General features: G+C 32.1%; 1 protein-coding gene across 1 annotated transcript in view; it reads right to left on the bottom strand.

Annotated features, from left to right (window-relative positions):
- Positions 1-22,446, bottom strand: part of LOC123712528 — a 57,027-nt gene extending 34,581 nt beyond the window's left edge. Inside the window, exon 1 of the mRNA XM_045665662.1 lies at positions 21,940-22,446. Within this exon, the coding sequence (XP_045521618.1) occupies positions 21,940-22,018 (79 nt within the window). The 5' untranslated portion in view covers positions 22,019-22,446. The remainder of the gene's footprint in view (positions 1-21,939) is intronic.
- Between the last annotated feature and the right edge of the window lie 1,655 nt (positions 22,447-24,101).

The raw sequence follows: 24,101 nt of genomic DNA, 5'->3' as shown, positions 1-24,101 counted from the left end.
TAAAAAACTAAATTTTTAATAGATTCATTTTACTATTTTTTTAAAGACCATTGTATTTTCCCAATTGTGTTGCCCAACATTAAACCAGCTAATATTTCATCACTCGCAGTGTCATTTACAACTGTCGATGTGAGAGCTTTGTCCCCGAATATCCACAATCACAAATCATCTGAAATCTTTTTAAGTCCTGAAAGCATTTCGAAAGCGTTACTGAAAAAAGACAGACCGAAACGAGGGTTGCAAGTCATACGCGCGATGTGCGATTCTATATTATGACAATTTACTTATTGAATTTCTTAACATTGCCGAACTTTTTGAGTAGTCATTTTAGATTTAGCTATTACACCGCCGTAACAAAGCCGGATACGATGACCCGTTATTTTTTAAACACATTTGATTTATCATAGACAAAGTGTGAAATGGGAAGTGACTGACAGTGTCAGACAATCAGCTGATGATTAACTAAGTTCAACAATATTTTAAAAATTTGGTTCCTGTATCATTGTTATTGTGTCAGCCTAATTGTGGCAATCTTAGTTAAAATTTTCATTTATAAATTGAGAGAGCTGTTTTATTCAACAATATAAGATTTAAGGTGGTTCTTTATAAGCATGCATCGTGAATGCCACGAATGTATCAGGACCATAAGAAGGGGAGATCCGTGGGCTGCCCCTTCGAGAAAAAGGGGTGATAATATAAATAAATAAAATGCTCTGTAAGGGAAACTACTTGGTAGAGTGTTGGTCTAAGACTGTTGCGCATTAAAATGACTGTATAAAATTATTCCTTACAGTATACTCAATATACGTTATTACAAAGACGGAAATATACGTGATATTTTTGAAAATCCAAATGTTAGGTCTGTGAAACCCGCAGAATTCCTTCCCTCGTCCCACACAAGACATAGCTATGTGTTTGAAATACGCCCCTAAATCACAGAGGAATGCGTTAATAAGTATCAATGGAATGGCCGGACTCCGCACCCGTTGCCACAGATTTGTGACCTGTTCCACTTTTACCCACCTTAAAAAGTAACTGATTTATGCGTCATTTTTTAATTAATTTTGTCGCTTTTACTAAAATGTGTATCGTTTCGAGATTTTAATTATGTACCTAACATATTTATTAAATTTTATGTGGATATCAGAATTACAAACGTCTAAACGATCCTATAATGACTTACGTTATAAATAATAGCAACATTTTAAAGATAAAGGTATAATTGTTAAGGAAAAAATATAAGATTAATATTTATGATAAAATATATTTACTACGATACAAGTTATAAGTTGATTCCGCGAAGCTATCACCAAAGAGTTTCCATTATATTATATGCTAGGACGCGTGATCTATCGTCTGTGACAAATTACAATTTTAATATGCGGCCGCCCTTGCTTCAACCGTGCTGATTAATATACGTTACAGTAACCTTCACAGAACAATAATAAATCCCTCATTACAATCTTCATAAATAAATGTTATTTATACAATACCATGTTGACATTATTTAAGTGTCCTACTTTGTGATATAGCGGTTAATTTAGCTAAGCCATAATTAATGTAAATTTTGGTTTATGATATTCAATATAATGTTAAATTCCGCCCAAACCACACTCGCCATGGCAGCCAGTTGACTAAATTATTGCGAACATCCTAAATCATAGCTCAAATTTTAGTATAAAATTTACGTATTTCTGTATAAAAATTTAATGAATAATTATTTACATTTCTGTACAGTAACTAGACAAGACAATAATTTTCACAAAACAGGTCGTACACAATTGATAAAAAAACTTTTAACATTTGTAGATATTACATTCTGAAAAACTAATAAATACCGAAACTGTTTGTGTATCGACTGATCGAATGTTTTCTTAAAGTAGTAAATTATAATCAAATAAAATATATATGAAACGTATAAAGAAATTTACATTTCATCCCAAGATTCACAAAGCGGTAGCGAGCCCCCTATTTACTCGAGTTGATTATATTTGCTCACCGAATATGTGCTTACGGAGTACCGGATATTCACATACTTAATATATTCAGACAAATACCAAATATATCAAAGTTATTAATGCTTAACGGTTATTTAAATTTTTACATGAAATAACTGATTGCTTAATTTAGTCTCTATAAATACTTTCAATCATTTTACTACTGCTTTTGAATTACGGCGACGTCCAGCATTTTGGAGACTAATATATATACGATTCTACCATGAGTTAAACCAAGTATTATAAGTTAAAATATACCCGGTTTAGATTTTTAATAAAGAAACTAGACGTTACAAGCAAACAGGGTATCAATATTTTAATGGCCGTCATTGCAATACGAGGCTTCTGGGTATATGAATGTCTCTGGGCACTTAACATGAGGTCCTAAACATTTTTCCCCAAACATAAAACAAATATTTTACGCAGTCGTTTGTATATATATATCATTGTTCCTGGATTGATGTCATCATTTGGGGCTGAGATATGACGATTACGATTCATTGACGAACACCGAAGAGATTCTTGGCCCATTGGTTGGTTTGTATATTAACCCAAAACATCATGGAGGCAAATCCAAGATAGGCAAGAGGGTCGGAGTATTAGAAAGCCATATCTGGGTGTACCAATGGGCCATCGGCCGGCACAGATGTCGCTGGACAGACGTCATGGAGACGGACTTTCTGTCGAAAGTGGCAGCGCAGGATCATCGAAGTTGGCGTTCACTTGTTACGGCGGCAAAGACTCTGGGTTGTCGCGCCAGTATATATATATATATATTTAGGTAATTTTAAAAAAATAGGTATAGTTAACCATAGGTAACTATAAAAAAATTGTTTTGCATGAACGATTCCAATAAATTGCGGCGCATTGAAACAAAGCGACCGAAATTAGTGGGCACTTATTATTCATAACTTCTGTTACGGTTACAGCAATAAATAGGATTTAATGTTGTTATGGCAGTTGAATTTTCAATAAAGGTGTTCGCTTGCATTTAAACAGCTAGTAATGTTCGAAATTGAAGCTCGCAATTATATCGATTTCGTCCAATATATTTCGATTCCGTGTTGGTTTTATAATCGCCCATTGTCCTCTATCATATTGTGTTTAAAGTATAGCAATTTCTTTATTGAAGTTGTACTGTATGCAACTTGTCGCCAAACATCTATTATGTTTGAATTCAGCTGAATTTATTTGCTTGTTTACGTATGGGCCATGATCGTTGAAGGACCGACCTTAGGTCAGCCTAGCTGTCTCTGGATTGACTGAGTGGAGGAGGATCTGCTACAGCTGAAAGCCAGCATTTGGCGGGAGGCGCAGGACAGGGAGCGCTGAAAGATCCTGATTTCAGAGACCAAGACATTTTTTGGGTACAAAGCCAGCGGAGTTACTAAGTATGTATATACATATTTGTTTAAATTAACATATTGGTTTAAGAAGACTTACGTTTCGATTCTTAAACTGAAACCGTGACCACGCACGCTGTAAAGCACGCAAATGTCGGGAGAATTTTAAAATTATGTAAAATAATTATAAGTTTATAATAATATATATCTTCAATCCGGTAAAAATGTGTTTTCTTTAAATGTGTAAAAGCTATGTTAACAAAAGACAATACTATTAAGTCTATTATCATAATACTTATAATACATTCAAACCTTTAGTTGTCATATATTTTAAACGTAAACAAACTTTACAAAGTTGATAACATCGATACCCTCTAAGCGATGAATGCGAATTTAATTTCCGAAATTCACTCAAAACGCTTTAACAAAAAACAAATTATTAAATAAATTAAAAATTCATATAGAATCAATCTGTGAAATGAATTTAAAAAATCTACAATATGGATTCCATATATGACATCGCATCACAAAGATATCAAATCGTGCATAGCAGATAAATGCCGAGTTTCTGGCTATTCTTGAGATCACGGGCGTTTTTGAATGGCCTGCATTTTTTGGCTTAAGTGATGTCCGTAGGAAATAATTTAGATAATTAACTAAACAATTTCACCTTCTCTAATAGCATAATTTTAACTAAACTTCTCTTTCGTCTATTTTGTTATTTTGTCTTTACATTGGGAGAATTTACTACTTTAGATAAAATGGTGCAAAACGTCTCTCTCTTTTCTCCTCCGATGTGTGCGTTAAGTATCTCTTCAAATAGCGATTATGTGCATCACCATGATGTATGTCGTTCGTTTACCGTTTACTGACAGTAGACAGTAAGCACGTCGTCAACGAGGCTCTGGTGAGTGTCTGTGGTAAGTAGAATCACTAAAATTAGATAAATCCTGCGGCCCTTTGGCCCCGTTCATTATTGTGTGTCCATGGGCGGCGGTATCATTTAACATCAGGTGAGCATTCCCTCCGTTTTCCCCCTGTTTTATAAAAAAAAATATACAAAAACTTTCATGTTTCGTAAAAGGTCAATTGACTTTTTTAAATCTTCATATAATCCGGAACTTCTTTCATATAAATAAAAACTGTTTTAATCTCATAACATTAACTTTATGAAATCTCGACTTTCAATATTGATTTGTGTCGTGGAGAATGACGGAAAGCAAAAGACTGAAAACTCCCTTTAATCCAATTGAGGATAAGAGTAATCCCATTCGAGTCTCGACTGATTCCGGCTTAATTTAACCAATATTCCACATTATAATCAGAATTTAAGATTCATCGGAGAAAGACATTTGGGAAATTATTTTATAATTTACTTTATATTCTGATTACAACCTTTACGGGACATTTTTGATGGATTGTTAGATACATTACGTAAGAAAAACTGCAACATTTGTTTCCTTTGTATGGGCTATGTTGTGCAACAAGCGGCCTAATAAGGCCATTAAGTAACCAGTTAACGACTTTCTTTTAGGTAACTAAATGGAAATAATAATAATAATCGTTTATTTGCCAAGATAATGGTACAGTTGTTAGATCGATCAATATACATAAAATAATGTCAAAGTTAAAATTATTTACAATCGGTGTCAAAACTATGGTCCAAATACTCGCCTAAGCTATAAAGGCACCTTGTGTTTAAAAAATTAATCACCGTCCCGTATTTACATGGTTGTGATCTATAACTACTAGGAAGGTGATTAAACAGTTATATAGCCATGGTGTAACAATTTTTGTATACATCGTGGTGGAGCATGCAGGGACCCACAGCCGTGTTGGATCCCTCGGTATATAAAGAAATGAAATAATTGTATTTTAATAAAACTGATTTAATAAATTAAACTAGTTTTATTTAAAAAAATTAGTTAAAACTTTAATTTAACTATTATATTATATGCGTGCAGTTAACAGCCGTAGAAGTTAATAGCCAATCCAGAACTTATTTGACATTTATGAAAGTGTCAGTAAGTCACTGTGTATATGTTAAATTCGTAACAAAAAAAAATATCTAAGCTCGCTCAAGCCCTGGCAGAAGCCTCAGGGAAGATCAAGAAGAGAATTACTCAGCAAATACCATATCTAGAGAAGACCTTCAATTTTTATCAGTTATTAAGATTAAACAGTCTTTATTTTTCCATTTTCCGCGCCATAAAAATATTTTAAGAACCATATATCTTCACTCCCATTCAACGTACATTAAAATAATTCAATAACGTTTATGCCGCTAATAGAAATTGTCTTTATTGAAGTGCCGTTCATAAATTCCCCGAGTGATTCACATATAATATCGTATAAAAGATCCGAGAAAATGTGTGAATACGCGAGCGTAATTCATTTTTGACGTAAAGAGATTATGTTTATGAAGTATGAAATTATTTTAGGATACTCAAATTAAAGGGCCTTCCATGTTGTAGTTACCTGTATAAATTTAATTATTTATTTATTGATATTTTATTAGGTGAAATACCACAGATTGCTACGAACTGATTAAATACAAAAAAAAATCTGGGCATCAAATTTCTGTATCTGTTTCTTGATCATGTGTCAATCTAATAGGCAAGGTGTGATCACCTACTTGCCTATTAGATTGATGCCTTATGTGTCTGATGCACGCCGTCGACTTTTTGGGTCTAACGCCGGTTTTGTCGCGGTGTTTTTCTTCACCGTTCGAGCGAATGTTAAATGTGCACATAGAATGAAAGTCCATTAGTGCACAGCCGAGGATCGAACCTACGACCTTAGGGATAAGAGTCACATGCTGAAGCCACTAGGCCAACATTGCTCTGACTAAATAGTCACTCTAATAATATTACTCTTGTGTTTAAAAGTGCTATTCTATTTAAGTCTAATTAATAATATGGCAACTGTCTACTCAAGAAAAACAGGTGGGTTCTTGCTCCAATCGGCTTGTATAATCAACCAGTTCCATAGCCCATCCAGATCCTATACCACTTTGCCACTTTTTGCCATTGCCACTGACAAAAAGTTGCCTTATATATTCGTATAATATATCACATATTATATGAATTTTGAATGTAGATGGACTAAAATGTTAAAAACTTTCATGTATCTATAGGTACTATAGTCTGGAATGTGTATTATAAACGTTTACTTCTTGTGTAGGTTAGCAAACACTAATAGCTTAACAGTTTTTACTGAACTAAATACTATACTAAACTAATAATACTAAATAAGGAAATGTTCGCTAATTGCCAAAGTCATTTGCGATAACCGCCAGAACTGTTAAGTGATAATCAAAAAGTTGTATGTCTGTAAAAAGCCATCTCTGTTACTAATGAATCAAGTTCGTAGTCCATTAATAAAAATCTACATTATTTCTGCGTCACTTAATTATTAATAAAATATTTATTCACCAAAGATTTAAACACAATAAAACGTAAAACAAAACTCTTTCACCGAGAAAAAGTAATTTTGCATCCAATATCCTGGTTTTACGTGATAGGCCAACTTTGCCACAAAGGGCGAAATATTCGAGCCGAAACAGCCATTGTCAAACACAGAATTGTCGATGGACGCGGCTGTATGACAGGTACGGTCAGCCATTTTCGATACTATTCGTTACTGCCATTCGATTTATCGGTAAATATGCGTTTTTTTTTAATTTACACGAAAAATACTGAAGCTATTTTTCAATTAGTTAGACTTTATACCGTATAATATGAGTTGTTCTTTCAGATCGATGTAGGATATCGTACCGAATCTATATGATTACCATCGATTGTTGCCAATTAAAATATTAATAAAATGTCAGATTAACTCTCATCGACATTTCCAACTGTGCTCTAATTAAAGTAGATCGTATAGAAATGGACTTAACACTCGCTAATAGGTCGTGAGCTTACCGTCCTTAGACCCAAAAAGTGAACGGCGAGTGTGAGACATGGAATGCTACTTGTGTATTAATAGAACCAAATGATTACGGAACACTTACATAAATCTAAGGCGCAGACCTAAAAGGTTCTCTAACCACTAGATTAGAAGAAGAGTAAACGACGAACACAAACCAAAACATCAATTTTATCTAAGACGAATGTTTACACTCAAGTGCAGTCGAACTACAAAGGCAAGTTTGGTTGAAGTTGGCCCAAGTTGGTCAAAGTTGGTCGCAGTAGTAACGCAACTGGCCAACTTGTTATAACTTCACGCACTAACTTCCAGTTGCATAAACGAAGGCGCTAAACCATGAAAATGTTAATTAAATATCTATCTATTTGAAATAATTATTCAGATAATAGCTATTTCACGCTTAATAATAATATAGAATATAGTTTAATATCATTGGATATATATAATCTGTAATAGATACGTATAAATTAAGCTGGCAACACTACTTTGTAATACTTCTGTAAAATACCGTTGTTCTTCTAACAAGTAACGAAATATACATATTACCTTTTATTTATATAACAACAAATATCTATACAGTACGTACTTATGCACTATGCTAATCGAAAACAAATTTAACATATATTTCGCTGGTTAACTTTGTGATAGTTATCATTTATAAACAATATTTATTTTATAATATGATTACAAGGTTGACAGAAATGACTCATTAAAACTTTTTAAGATTTTAAGCTTATGTTGAGCTTAAGATGAGGCAAAACATCGCTATAAAACCTTTTCAACCTATCTCAGGACGCCGCATTTAATATCTTCTCAATATCTTAGATGTTTCAGGTACAAAAAAATGTTATACAACTTCAAATGCAAAGAAAGCAGATATTTATGTACGTAAGATGTATTTAACTCAGTGACCGAATTAAATGACTTGCGTAATTAAGAATTTGCTAAAGAATCATTAAATTGTAAGAATTTTCTTAATTTTTGTGTTATTTCATGATTAAACATATCCGAGATAAACAGGCTAATAATATCAGGGCAAGTTTATTTCGCTCAGTTGTGATGGAAAAATCAGTAAGCTTTCGCAAAATATCAAAGCTTATCTGAAATTCTTGTAAGCCCTTATTTACAAGTAAACAAGTCTAGAACAAAGTCAAGATAAGCCTTTACCTCACGAAGTCTTTAAATATGCAAATGCAGAATCCTTGTTACATGTATGATATTGCTTTAATATTTTATCTTATGTAATCTTTAGTTTGGGCGTTTGACAAGATAGTTGAATTTGAAGTTTTAGGAAAAAAATTGTAATTCTTTATTAACATATTACAAATATGCGTCATTCAAAGTCTTAACAAAAATTGGCAATTTTTTTATTATTTGGTTTACAGTATATAGTTTATATATTGAATGGAAGGTACATGATTACTAAGTTACCTTAAATTACATATAATAGAATACTCTCGATATATATATACAGAAAAAATTGAAAGTCGAAACTTAAAAAAATAATAAATACAGTTAAGTAAGTGATGCTTAATTCGTGTGTGTAGTGTGATGGTCAGTGGGGGTAATAAACGTCATTTAAAAACTAACCTCCACGTAAAAAAAATCTAGCTGTTCTTTCTTCTCATGATTAAAAGTGACGCAATCAACTGATTACTTTACAATTCTGCTATTGAACTGCTTTATTTTATAATGTTATTGAGGCTGGACGGGCTTTAATATCACTCAGGAAATTGACATGACATGTCGATTTAAGTGAAAATATTTTCGACTTCAACTTCTTTTAATTTTTAATTATTATTATAAATTGAAATAAGTACTAATAATTATATTGTCATTTAATTTTAGGTGCGAAAACGTTTTGCTTTCAGTTGCCAATCATAGATTTTCAGTATTCTTAATCTCTTTTTATTGCTAGGGAAATATTATTTTCGTATTCTTATATTATTATATAACAGAACGTTTGATAAATATAGGTAGATTTGAAGGTGTAGTTAAAAATATTAAGATCTTCAAAACGAGACTCTTACAATATTACTTGTATACTATATATAATGGAATATACCTCATATATATATGCGGCAGCCAAAAGTGTAGCTTGTTCTTTCTAAAATGCATAAACCGTGAAGTAGCGAACGTGCCCTTTTAACCCTCCATTTTAAATATGTAAATCAAGGGGTAGCTTAAAACGGTTCTTGTAGAAATTATAATGCAAACTTAGACATAAAGACATTCATTATAATACAAGCATATTTATATATTTTATAATAAAGTGGATTGGCCTACGGGTTCCAATTTTTATGCCATTATTTTTATGAATCGTTCGTGAGGGTATTAAACCATACTAAAATTAAGATGTACCCTCCGAGTGTACTCTTTGTCTATAATTTGATTTCATAATTATTTTAAAAAATCGTACAAAAACGTATAAATTTTTGCTATTCGGGAGTCATATTTTGCAGTCAGTCAGAGAATTTATCGGTATTTTTACCCTTACTGAATTTTACCCTTACTGGACTCTATCGTAAGTTCACCTAAAACAACTGATTTCCACGACGTAAAACAGCGTATTAAACTATTATTATAATGCATTTAATCGGTATGGTACGAAATTTACGGATACAAAGTCCCAAAACAAACCCAGGTCTAAACCATACGTAAATAATGAAACCACCACACAGATTAAGCATTCATACAATGGAGTTTCGGTCCACGCACTAACCTATTTAACAATGAACGCATACTTGCCTTGAGTCCTTCGTCTATTTATGAATTAATAGTGTAATAAATGATAATTTTGTTTTGAACTTCATACACTCTACGTATTATGATTGAAAACAAAACGTGAATACATTTCAAATACACATACTACAGTAATCTATAGTTTATAAGATTACATACAGTTTTAGTGATTATATGGTAAAAAATGAAATTTCGAAAGAATGTCTAGTGGTTTAAGTATTTTTTTAAACCGATTAGACTTATACCAATACTCAATACATATGTACCGTTTCTCTCTAGTTTTGAGGGTGAAAATATTGTGTAAAAATGCACGAGAACATTAACTTTGGTAACTATAAAATAAATAAAGAATTGTTTAAAGATTTATTATATATATTTATTTCCTTAAAACTCTAATAAAACTTGACTTTGACATACACACATGTCAAGAATATCAATGATACATCTGTGATTTTGTGGTTAATGATACATGCCATTACTATCAATCAGAAACGTGTTACAAATTGTTACCTATTGATCCTAGATATAACTGATTTTGTAGCAGAAACAGAGGAATGACAATCATAATGAGATCTGAATTTGAACACTAGCAACTAGCTTTGGTGGCGGTAGTAGTACGTATCCCTACAGTAAATTCGAAAGTAATATCTTGTATAATGCAGATGTTGTCTCACTCACGACTTCTTTTCTACTTGGACGTCAACCGTCAGCCACCTGGGCGTGTGTCAAAATCGGGGTGACAATTGTCACCTGTTTCGACGGTTAGCTATATAGCAAACAGAATGGCATCTGTTGATGAAACAAACAACGTTATATTTATGTTAGAGAGTAATTAATTGTTATAAACTATATTCACGGTTTATTTAATTGCAATTGTTTTCAAGTGTTTTAATTTTTATAAAATAATATGATTTCTATAAAATTTTCTTACAATTTCGCGCGTTCTGAATGTTTTGTTAATTCCTTATTTGTAAAAAGCACTCTGTGAACGTGAACAAAACGAATATATTGAACAATATTCCGACGAAATAATATCTCTTTACAACAGTAATAAAAAACTTTTTATTATTTTCCACTTCACATACATAAATATTGCTCGCTTTTGAAAGAATGGGATATAGTGAAGAGAAAGTGAATTTCCTGTTTCTGAATTTAAAATCGTAAGCCACTTTTTTGTTTGTTGTAACTTGTTCATGATATGTCCTGTATTTTAACAAGACTAACTTTGGCCTATCTATAAATTTTATGACTTACAAATATGGTTCTGGATTCGTATCTCGAGGAAACAATAATTAAGGATTTTTTTAATCTATAGATTTTCTCACGATGTTCATACAGAAGCAACTATTATTTGTGCTTATTACAAATCTATCTCTGTATCTTAGAACTCAAATTTTAAGGTAAGATTGCAGTTTCTACTATAGTTATACTACTAGGTACTGAGGTACTAACAACTGGTATATTATTTCAGGTGGTAGGCGCAAAAGGCTGATCACCTACCTGCTTAAGACCCACAAAAAGTTTCCCCATGTCCCATTAGACGGTTTTTTAAAATGTGTACCGAATCAAGTAAGTATATAATTTAGTCTGTATAGCCCAGTATTTTTGAATGATACTGAATTCCACGACGTAAAACAGCGCATTAAACTATTATTAAAATTCATCCGAATGAATTATTCATGAATATTAGTAAATCATAATAAATCATTTCTCAGAAACTCATGTGAAAGTACATTTTAACGTAATAAAAGAACTGAATTCACAATGTAACTACATTATCTTCTTTCCGTTTGCCATCTCACTTGCGCTAGTGCGTTTTAATACCGTGCATCCCTTTCTTAACCTATTTTAAAACTCCATATTCAATGAATTCGAATTTCCCCGAAAGCTTCGGTAAACAGCAAGTTTTTCTTCATTGAATTGTTCTAGATTATACTTTTTAAGTGATTTAAGTTAAGCTGGTCTTCGAAATTCAATTTGAGCATATAATCGCACGAATATTATATGTAAAAGCGTTATGCAAAACTTTGTAGCAATGTAAATTTTGAAAAACCAAAATGCAGTATATCAAAACGTGCTTATAGTATTTATTATTTTTTGTTTTTGAAGTTTTAAAACAGTACCGACGTAAGATTTTAGAATAGGCGTCACGGGCTGACTAAAATCTTAAATATCACTGTAAATTAGTAATATAAGTAGCACAACAATAACGATAAAAAATATAATTCTTAAAATCGTGAGTCACTTTGACGGTGACAGAACGTGAATAACATGAAAAGGTAAAGTTTCCTAAGATTAAACGAGTCTAGGACATATTTTTATCGTTTTGAGGAAAACGCCGTTGCTCGTCAGCATTAATGAACGTCTAAAAAGTCCTTAATTAAAGTGTGACTTAATTTGCCTTCTCATTACTGAATCGCTTTTGCTTAAAATACTTGACAAGATTTTGTTTATACGCCATTGATTTTTCGTAAGCGTTCAAATTTTGTAAATTCTGTGAATCAAAGGAAAATCTTTGCCGGCCGGGCACACAGGCCATCTCAATAGGTTGAACCACAGAACCACAGATAATATTACCGCGAATTCACTCATAATTCCATAGCTCTAATGTTACGGTAATATTACCAATCATATATCAAAAACCAACGCGCTACAACCTTTTAGGTCCGGGGCTTAGATTTGTGTACATTTAGTTAAAAAAAAACAATTAATACGCACGCCAGTACGCGGTTTATGGCTCGAATGCATGCCGGTTTCATCACCGTACGACTGAGTGTTAAACAGACATAGACAGCAAGTCCAATGGTGCACAGTCAGGGCTCGCATCTACGGCCTCAGATGAAAGTCCCACGTTAAACTCAACTAGGCTAATAATACTTGGAACACGTATTTTCTAAAATAATAAACAGTTTTTAGTATACTTTGAAGAATAAGTTTTTCAAAAGTGTGTGCTTATTTTAAAGTTGTTCCTTAAATAATTAATTTCTATCAAGTCTTCGATCTAGCTTAAACTTTTACTATGTATATTTAAAAAGTAAATAATTTAGTAGTAATATTTTAGCAGTGAAAATGTTCGATCGGTTGTACTTCTCTATTAATGTTTACATTAAGTTCTACAATATTTTAGACATGACACGCGTCGGACACATTTCTGTGTCTATTTGATTAATCAATTTCTTTATCTGGGGTCACGGCAGTAAGCTCGCCGAGTCAAGAAAAAAGCAGCACGGCTGTGCCACCTCTTCTCGAAACGGTTCCGGTCATTTTTGAGCCCCTATAACTTCGTTGTAAATACAATTGGAAGCCAACAATCTCATTTAATATAACATGTATCTCACGTTGAAGAACTGCGTTGCTAGACTTGTTTTTTTTAGAAGTTTTTGATGGCTAGCCTAAAAAAATCAGTTTCAAACAAAAAGCTAACCTTTAGACTAAAACGAAAGGTAAAACGTCGGCTCATTTCGTTTTATTGTGATTGGTCAACAACATCACTAGTGTAAAACGCGTTGACATCCGTCATAATGCTAATGTTCGTTATAACACTAGCAACTGACGCTGATGCGTAAATGCTGCAGATATGTAATTACTCACTACTCAGTTTGGGGGAAAGTACTTTAGGTATTTTGTAATAGTTTTTTTGCTTAGGATTTTATGCTTCAATACGATTACCTCTATGAAGTTGCACTTATTTTATGAAGCAGCTGTCACTGTTTATTAAGAATAATAATGTGCTAATAGATTATAATGTGCAAATACAAGTGCAATCAGCTTTGATACGTCCTTAGCAACCACAACCACTGATTGCTTTCGATCAAACAGCTGTTTACTATTGACAAATTTAACCGCATTGATGTTTGTTTGACATTCGAGTATCCAAATCACACCATTTGGGTACTCTAATGTCGCATGTCGTATTTTACTATGACTACTATGATAATCAGTGTCCAGTCTTTGAATAATTAATAAAAATGAATATTATTGTAGATAATAATATGTAGATTGTTGTTTACATACAACTTAACGTTTATTTTCCGGTTCCTTAGATTATAACCGGCCACCCACAATATGTACTTAGAGAATGCATGGACGATGAAAATTAGGGTAAAAATTGTATAGACTCCATGTTACCATAACGCGACGAAGAGTTCAGTGTATTCAGAAGTTCTTCTGCAATTGAATTAATCTCTTTACACTTTTAATATTTCAACAAATCATGACGATTTAGTTGTGCTGATCACTGGAAGTACTGGTAAAGATTATAAAAGATATTGTTCTGTCGCGTAGCTCATTTATAAAAAAATGCTATACGCGTAATAGCGGGCAAAGTTACTTATAATAAATATCACAGTATAACACTGTTTACGTCCCGATATATGCAGGAATCTGAGACTGTCTTCGTTTCATAATTCGGTAATTTTCACACTTCCTAACTTGATACACTTTACTGTAAAGTCAATATTGATTTTTCCTCTCTTACCGTAACAATTATTATTACGGTACCACTGAGCTACAGTGGACTAGTCGACGATAAGACGTAATTATTCACAGATGCAACCGCGAACATTATGGTTTACAGTATATTTACCTAAAATTGTTAAGTCAAGTTCCCTACGCTTAAATTTTCATGTCAATTAGCAAAGTTCCACTCATTGAGTCGCGGTAATGAGTTGCAACTTTCAACTTGGAATACCGAAATTCTCGCTTTGAGTTTAACTAGAGAATTACTTGAGCACGTCATTAGTTTAATGTTGAATTATTATTTAGGATTTGACCTAAGGTGGATAACTCTTGTTAATATTTTACAACGATAATTCAAGTCTGGGACAAATAATAAGGGTTAAACAGCATTATTACTGTGATTTAATCTACTACCATTTTTCTAATTAATTGTAATGGCGTTATCATTTTTATGCTCTTATACACGTCCCCATTTAAGGGTAAAAATAAGATTCAATACTTTCAGCTCAAAATTCAATATGTTTTTGACTGAATTCAGATTTCTACGTACGACCATTACAAGTACCATTTTAACGCCTGAAGGTTGAATATCGTGGGCCTAACCACTAACCACTCATATTAATACGTGGGCAAAGCCTCTAATAGCTTTTATTTTATCCTCATAAAATATATATAAATTAGATACTACTCAAATTTAGTGGACTAGAAATGGCAAAAAAAATAATATTTGTTAATACTCGTAAGACGGTACAAACAAATAATACAAATACTGATGACGTATGATTCCCGACATCTGCGTCTCAAAAACTTTATCAATATGAAAGCTTCTTTGATCTTCCCAAAAGATTCAATAACTTGAGTCTTCATAGTTGAAATTCTTCTTGGGATATACTAGCAATAGTTTATTATGTAAAAGTCCGAAATCTCCTAAATTATTTATTCGATCTAACCTATATTCATAAATATCATTTACTTATCACATCTTACTATGAAATGGTAAAGGAAGAAAGAAAATATTTCATTGCTCACACACTTTTAGATTTAATGATGAAATGAAATTTAAAAAAAAATACAAACTTCAAACTTCATAATAATTGAACAGGTAAAAATAGTTGTTAACAAACATAGTTTTTACTTAATAAGTTTAAACCATGAATATTTGCTCCAAAGTGCATTGAGTTCAAAAATTCAACCAAAATCAAGTTATTAACGAATTTTGTCTTCACTCATTACAAGTGAAGACAAAATGCATGTAGGGAATTCATTTCGGAGCCTTTGAAGCTCGGCGTAAGTTTCGTAATTGCCTGCAGATTAGGTCTTTAGAAACTGCACGGAAATTCGAAGATCGTTTGTGAGAAAAATCCAGTTAAAGTACTATCTTGGGATGAAATAAATAAAGTTTGTAATGAAGTCTCTTGGCTTTCTAATTAGTTGCGGGAAGTAGTGTCGAATTTTTCGTTTAAAGTCTCTTTTTATATAACAGGGGGCAAACTGGCAGAAGGCTTACCTGATGTTAAGTGATACCGCCGCCAATGGATGCTCAGTGCGTTGGCAGCCTTTTAATGATTGACCCTTCACTTTTTGAGAGTTAGTAACTATAATGTTATTTTGTGTCGGTAACAAGATCAAAGAGTAAGTATAATTGAATGATTATACAATAATTATAGACAGACTACATTTTTTTCATAAAATATAATTTGTCGATTCAAAGTAAATCGCAGGTACATTAGCAAGAGTATCTTTTACTTGGCAACTGCCCTTAATAATCTTGGAGAGTCCATTAGAAAACCCTTCATATCATATTCGCTTCCTCATCAACAACCAATTGAGGTCGATTGTGTTTATCTTTATCTTTTTGATCTCCGTTGATTGCTCATTGCTTTTGCTTATGGAGTATGTAGGTTGAATGAAAGCTATTAAAACGAAGCATTTGGATCATAGTGGTTCATTAGTTGGTATATTTGTTAAATGTCTCTACAAGTCTAAAGTTCTGTCCTGGCAAGTCGCTGCTACTTTGGCCTTCGTAGATATTTTCGATCACGACTTCTTAAGAAGAATACCAAGCTTGTTCTGTACAAAACTCTTCTGCAACTGGTGATCACTTATGGTTCTGAAAGCTGGACCCTTAGCAAGAAAGACGAGACTTCTCTCCTAATTTTCGAGCGGAAGATTCGAATAATCTTTGGTCCTGTTTGCGACGACGGTGTTTGGCGTAATCGTTACAATGAGGAACTTTATAACATCTTAGACGGCGCCAACATCGTCCAATTCATAAAATGCAACAGGCTCTAGTGGATGGGACAAGTGCACCGAATGGCGAATGATAGAACCCCAAGGTCCTTACTAAACTCACAACTCGGTGGCAAGAGAAAACCTGGTAGACCGAGGCTACGTTGGTGGGATGGAGTTGTAAAGGACCTCGAAATAATAGTGGTTCGCAATTGGAAACGGGAAGCTCTGGATACATTGCGATGGCGAAGTGTACTTGAGGAGGCTAAGGCCTACAAGGGGCTGTATGGCCCTTGATGATGATGATGATGACAAGTCTAAAGTTAGACCCACTCTACTCTGTCTTATCGAAGGTTACGATTAGGTAGGTATATTGCAACGTCTCATTGTATTATTTTCCTGAGAGTCTGAGCTTTTATTAAATATTATTCTGAAGAGATTTATACCGCACAAAATTCCCCGAATTTTCCAGAAGCTGATAATTATGAAAGTTCAAACCAGTCTCGGTCTCAAAGCGAAGTCGGGAATGAATTTCCTAAATGCACTTTGTCTCTTTTCTCATTAAGACTTAAGGAATTGGGGCACTTAATTATTTTCCGTGTCCGGTGAAGGCTAATATCAATTTAATTTAAGTCAAATTACTGTAGAAAATTATAAATTCATATTTTAAGTTTGGTTTTTAAACATTAGTGCAGTAGCTCAATCGACTTGATTATCATAGAGTGAATATCTTATTAAGAGATAGTTCATTATAATATAACTCTTAGGAAATATCTTCCATCTACAAATAACAAATGACAGATTCCGACATTTGATTCCGATTGACAGATAGTACATTTGAAAAATGTCTATCTCCAAAACTACAAAGCCGATTATTTTGCGGCTTTCCCCAACAGATAGGCTATATTTGATTTAAAATTAATGTCTGTAAAAACGTATACGACATTTGAAAATCATTAATAAATGTCTGAATCCTACACAATAATGAATTCATTTAAATTTTTCTTACTTAATTTGATTGATTAAATTAGTCCTAACTTAATATAAACATAATTTAATCTTTGCTTCATTAAAATTCGATTTATAATTTGAGGCTCGACTGTTGGATCTACATGAAAAATGTAAACTAAACTAAGTACCAACCTACTTGCTATTTTATATTTGTAAATTACTTATATAAATGGAAAACAGATGAAGCCACAATTATCTTGAAATAAAACAACATTAAGTTTTCCAAGGGTATAAATAAATGTACCTAACACATACTAGATTGATTACATGTTTTATGTTTACTATGAAAGCTGCTCATTTAACATTCGCTCGAACGGTGAAAGGAAACAACGTGAGGAAACCGGCTTGCCTTAGACTCAAAAAAAGGTTTACAAACCTAACCTAATAGACGCTGTCGATCTATTAGGTTTACAAATGATCATGAAACAGATACAGAAATCTGAGGCCCTAGCACCTGAGACCTAAAAAGGTTGTAGCGCCATTGATTTATTTTTTATTTTAAGAAAGCTGTAAATAGGACTAGAGTTGAGCTTACACTTCATATTTTAAAAATTAGTTATTGCCCCAAGATAAAATCACGTAAAGAGTACATTTCTACGTGTGTTGTTTGTTGTTAAGTTGATAGGGCCTTGAGAAATTCGAACTGATGTCGAATTTTGGTGAAAGAGTTTTTCTGACCAGCTTTACTTAACGCGATGTGTTAATTCTGCACAAAGAAAATCTATAGGCTTACAGTAAAAGTTAATACGCACTACTCCAGCCTTGATACATAAACCTAGTCTGTCTAAATCAAATGGGCTAAGAGATAATCTTACAATACCAAAAGAATAGAGCGTGCGTTGCCTTTTAAGCTTATTTCATACTCCTCAATTATATTTATTTTTTCATCATATAACTTTGAAATAAAATAATTAGATATTATTATATAGAGCTTTCACAAATTGTATTAGCACTTGTTCAGGTTGTGATATTATAACCGAGAATCTTCAATAAATGTATTTCTAAATTTGTTTCATTACATTTCCTATTGAATTTATTTTATCTTACGTTCATTCTGAAACCATTATTTTCCTTTTTTTTACTCACACAATTTAACAGCTTTATTAAATTTTAAAGTTATATTTAAAAGTGTCTCATTGGGTACGCTATTGTAACCGTTTAGTGCATAATCTATATCTAAATTGCTTTAAAAGGGCGATACGGAATCAGGTTAGACTTTAGATAGTTAAGATATATTTTGATCCAAATGAATGAGCTCAATTGCGGAAAAAAATGGGTAAATTAACAAATAATTGAAAAGCTGCGAAATTAATCACCGATTATTCAAGCAGTGAAAGATCTTTTAGCTCCTTATTTAGTATTAAAACAGTTAAATCGTTATCATTAATAAATGACTGAGTGTTGGAGAACATTTTGTTAGTTAGATTCAAGGAATAAATGTATGTTCCTATTACGATGAATCAATTGTAATAAATTTACTTCGAATATTACTGAGATAACTTCTAGTAGACTTTTCTACTACTATAAGATAGGGTTTAAGATTTTAACTTTTTAAGTATTACTAGTTGAACGTGGATTTGGCGAGCACTCAAACTTAAGTAGCTGCTTGGATCAAGGCAACATCTAGAGGTCTCATATTCTTTATATTTTTACGAGTTACGGAATATAAAGTTTATCTAAGTCATACATTTTACTTAAAGCTTACTAAACATTATACAAAATAATTTTGAAATCAAAGCCAATAAAAAGGTTTATAGACTTAACAATAATAGTACAGACAGAATGCGTGTAGGGAGTGTGTGTGTTTTGGAGTGAGTAAATTGTGTTTAAAAAAAAACTGTGTCGCTACAACCTCAGGTCTGGGCCTCAGATTTCTGAATCTGTTACACTAACATTTTTCAATCTAACTGGTAAGTTACTTGCCTTCTGTGCCTGACACACGCTTTTTGGGTCCAATACATGTCGGTTTCCTCACGATGTTTATCTTCACGGTTCAAGCGAATGTTAAATGCGCACTTAGAAAGTCCATTGGTGCATCCGGGGATCGAACCTACGACCTCAGGGATGAGAGTCGCACGCTGAAACCACTAGGCCAACATTGTTTATACTATGCGAATTATACTGTTTTAACTAACAGTTAATGTTTCTTTTCATTCAGCTTTTCATTAAAACTAATTAACAGAAAGAGATAGTGTAAAATGTATTTATAATAAGGGTTTCCACCTAATTGATAAACATAATAGAGCCGCAAAAAGCGTTTAAACGCAAAGCCTAAATCCAAGCCAAAATCACTTAGCCAATAATCGAACAAAACATTATACGACGACCTAAAAACTCTCGACTTCTTAACTTCTTTAAAAAGGTACACACATCTAAGTAGTAAGTTTAAAAAAAAATGTAATATGTGTGTAAAAAACCACGAATAATATTATTGTTACATTATAATAAACAAAGCAGAACAAGGAACATATACCAACAACAAAAGTATATGTTAAAAGAGTATAGAGTTAAAAAAAATTGTTCTATTAAATTATCAGCAAAATCTATGAAATTCGGCGATCCTAATATATTTGGAAAAGTAGCCATTAGCTTTTGCGAGCTTGCACAAAAATTCGTAGACAAAATTTTCACCTCGCTAATCTGCTTTATAAGCTCGATTATTCAATTTAATAGTAAGCCTTGTGATAAAAGTTAAGGGGTTAACTTACATAGAAAAGTAATTCACTAGAGTTGGACTTTATCGGCTATTTTATAATCGTATATATAAGTTATATTATATTATACTATACTAAATAAGTTCTTGGCTAATTTGGATTTTAATACATATGTATCTTTCTTTTGATTGACTGTGTCAGGAGCTTAGGCTTGCGACCCTCATCCCTGAGGTCGTACGTTCGAATCACGGGCACCATTATTATTTTTTTATTTGAGGGTATTTATTGCTATATTTTCAAAAGCGCGAAATTTCAAAGCCTAAACACGTGTGCTAATGGAATATAACCCTAACACTTCGAAGCCGGATAGTAATTGTTTCGTTCACAGTCCGATTAGTTGGACTTTTATGATGATGATTAAAACCATCAAGGCTTAAGTTAAGTAACTTTTGAATCTAAAGACATGTATTTTAGTACAACGAACATATAGTACAAGTAATATTTATATACTTTAATATAGCAATGAAGAAAATACATACAAGCAAAATACATTGGTAATAGCGACTACAAACTACCATCACAACGTTTTTAATTTGAAAAAACTAAGAATTCATTAACGTTTATTACGATCTTTTTCAAAGACTCATTGCAGATTGAATAGAAGCACGAATTGAGATGTAGAGCACTGAATGGATAAAAGAACACGTAGCGTTGGTTCGAGAAATTGCAACTGGTTGAAATTGAATTAAATATTACACTTAGGTATGTAAAATAAAATCTATGTTTATTTATTACTTTGTTCAATTACAAAACGAATATAGCTAAATAATTAGGAGGGCTACAGGTTATCAGGTTCCAGCAATCAATTTTAGGTAATTGTAAGAAAATATAGTATATTGTACTTACTATATGATTTGAATGGTGAAAAGATGGATTAGATGATTTAGCATAAACCAGATCACGGAGGCTCACGAAAGATTAAACGTTCAAGAATTTAATTTTGTAGCTAATTCATTGTTATTCTTATATATTTTTTGATTATCCTTTGAATAAATGTTTATACTGGAGAATTAAGTCATCATGTTTAATATATATTTTTATTAAATGATTTCTTACAATAACTCAACATACAAAGATATTAACTCTCTTTAACAGCAGTTACAATATTTTGGTGAGTGCATATTTATTTGACTCTAAAAGTAGTTATGTATATAAATATTTTTGAGCCGCAATTTGAACAATTTTTTGTTGCAATCAAATCATCGAATCATAATATAAAGCTTTTCAATATCCCATGATATATAAAAGTGGCTGTTACAAAAAATAATGAAAGAAGATTTAATCGCAGTGAATACACGTAATAAAATTGCCCCGGCAGCTGCAGTAGCTTCTACCAATTAAAATCATTAATTTCTTTAATTAGTTTGTAAATTAATGAAACATATTTTCTATAATGAGCCGCATTTTAATTATTTTTTAGTTAATCTTAACACTGAGACTTTATATTCTTAACATTTCTTGTTTTTCGCTAGTTACTAAAACGTGTCATCAACTATTATCAAGAGAAACTACACTTACCATAAATCATAGTGACGCATAGCATCATCGCATTGAAAAAATACGAATGCCACTTAATTTTCTTTAAATCAGCCATCATTAAAAACAACTAATTAACAACACTATTATTTATTGTTACACCCTTTTCCTTTTCATCGTCACTATTTAATATTCCTTAATTAGTTCCGAGCTGTGTCACAACTTATTCCACCGAATGCCACTAAACCTTGCATTTATATAGACAAATGTCAGATAAAAAGTTGACATGTCATTTATTATTTATTTTTAAACGGCCATCACATTTATCGGTTGTAGTTTATCGCGACCGCGTGTAAGGATTATCGTAAACATACTAAGAATAAACTTAAAATTGTTTAAACGATAAATCTCATAAACGCTTTTCAACTGTAAATGCGGCACTTCATTTCCGTTATATTTTTAAACAAAACACTTGTCACTTTCATCCTTTCAACGAATCGTTACGACTTTAAATTATGTTTGTATTTTTTGTAAAACGCTGTACGTCCGATCGCCTGGGACGCTTGGATCGCACTGACTTACATAAGGGATCATTCCTTTGCCAGCAAACCGGGGTAAAAGAGAGGGATGGACGATAATTTCCCAACCGATGGAAAAGGATGGAAGGAATTTTCGCATTCGACTGTGGTCCACTAAAACGTACTGTGAAAATCTTGTGAAGAAGCAATTAAAATGTATATTAAACTGCAAGAAATACATTTGGTCAGCATACGTGACTTGGTTATTTTTATTGATGTCGTTATTTTTATTCAAGAAAATAAAAAAACGCGCTCGCTTCCAGTTATCAACAAAACATAAATTGTAAATTAAATTATAAAACAAGATTTTTAAGATATATGCTACATTTTAATTGCTGTGTTTTCCTTACATTTCATTTATTTTCATTGCTAATCACAATTAGTATAGAAGTTGTATTAGTCACAATATACTCTGACTCTTTTAAATAGTGGGTAAAGAACAAGCGTGATTTTCTCCAAAATTCGAAAACATATCCTTACCGTTGAGAACCGCACCTTACAAATAACAATTATATCTAAGTATATGTGTCAGGTGTAAGTTTAATCCTTTTTATTACATTTATAACGTACTGATATTTATAAAATGTTGTATTAAGTCTAAAGGTAAAATAGAAAAAGCTTAGGTAACGATTGACGACGACGACGTTGCTTTAATTAAATTTACGGTGTTGACCTAAAAACTGTCTACATTTTTTATTTGTTTTTTTACGAATTAAGAAGTAAGTTGAATTCAGTGATTTCATTAATAGATATTTTAATTCATAAGAACTTGTCTTTGTCTTATTTTAAGCATAATTTTTTTATGATGTGGTGTTCCACAATACTGTACTACAATATTCATACCATGTTTGTATACTACGAATATTTATGATAATATAGAATTTATGGAAGTACGTAATCTTTGGAATGATAATAAAGCTATTTTTCAAACGTCGCCGACGGCTATAAATAAATAATAATAATATATCGGGACAATTCACACAGATTAATATTTTCTTGAAATTTGACTCAAACATTCCATGTTGTTCCTTTCTTTTAAAATACTAAGTTACTTAAGAAAAATTATTATTTTGTTCATTCTCTTGATAGACTTAATAAAATGACATTTGAGTCAAGTATTTTCTAGAAAGTCATTGAATGCAATAATTTTTAAAATAAAATAGTCTTCTTTCGGCTAATAACGAGTATCCTATCTACGATATTTAAGGTACTTTCTCTTGATGTCCTATAGTCTTGGGATGCCCTGTATACGAAGTCTTCTATTATACATAATTAGGAAACTTTCATATTCATTATACAAATAGAAATACAGATCCGTAGAACGAGCTTAACATTGTTCCTATATTTTTCTCTATAATTACTGCAGGCTCATTAGGCGGCCCCATTTTTCTTCCCATTGAAAATAATTTTTGTCGTCTATCAGCCGAACAAAAAGATGATTTATTTTCTCTGATGATATCAGCTAGAATTAGGCTCGCTTTGTGATGCGAATCAATTGACAACTATTGTTTCTTTATTCTTTTATTTTGTCTTTTGATGTGTTTTTGTTTCTGATTCTTGAGGTTCTATATAATATTTAATAAGTAAATTTTAACATTTCCTATTCTCCCTCCTGGTTATGTTTTA

This window comes from Pieris brassicae, chromosome 7 (genome assembly GCF_905147105.1).
Source record: "Pieris brassicae chromosome 7, ilPieBrab1.1, whole genome shotgun sequence".
NCBI classification, from domain to species: Eukaryota; Metazoa; Arthropoda; class Insecta; order Lepidoptera; family Pieridae; genus Pieris; species Pieris brassicae.
This window is presented reverse-complemented; position numbering and strand designations above follow the sequence as displayed.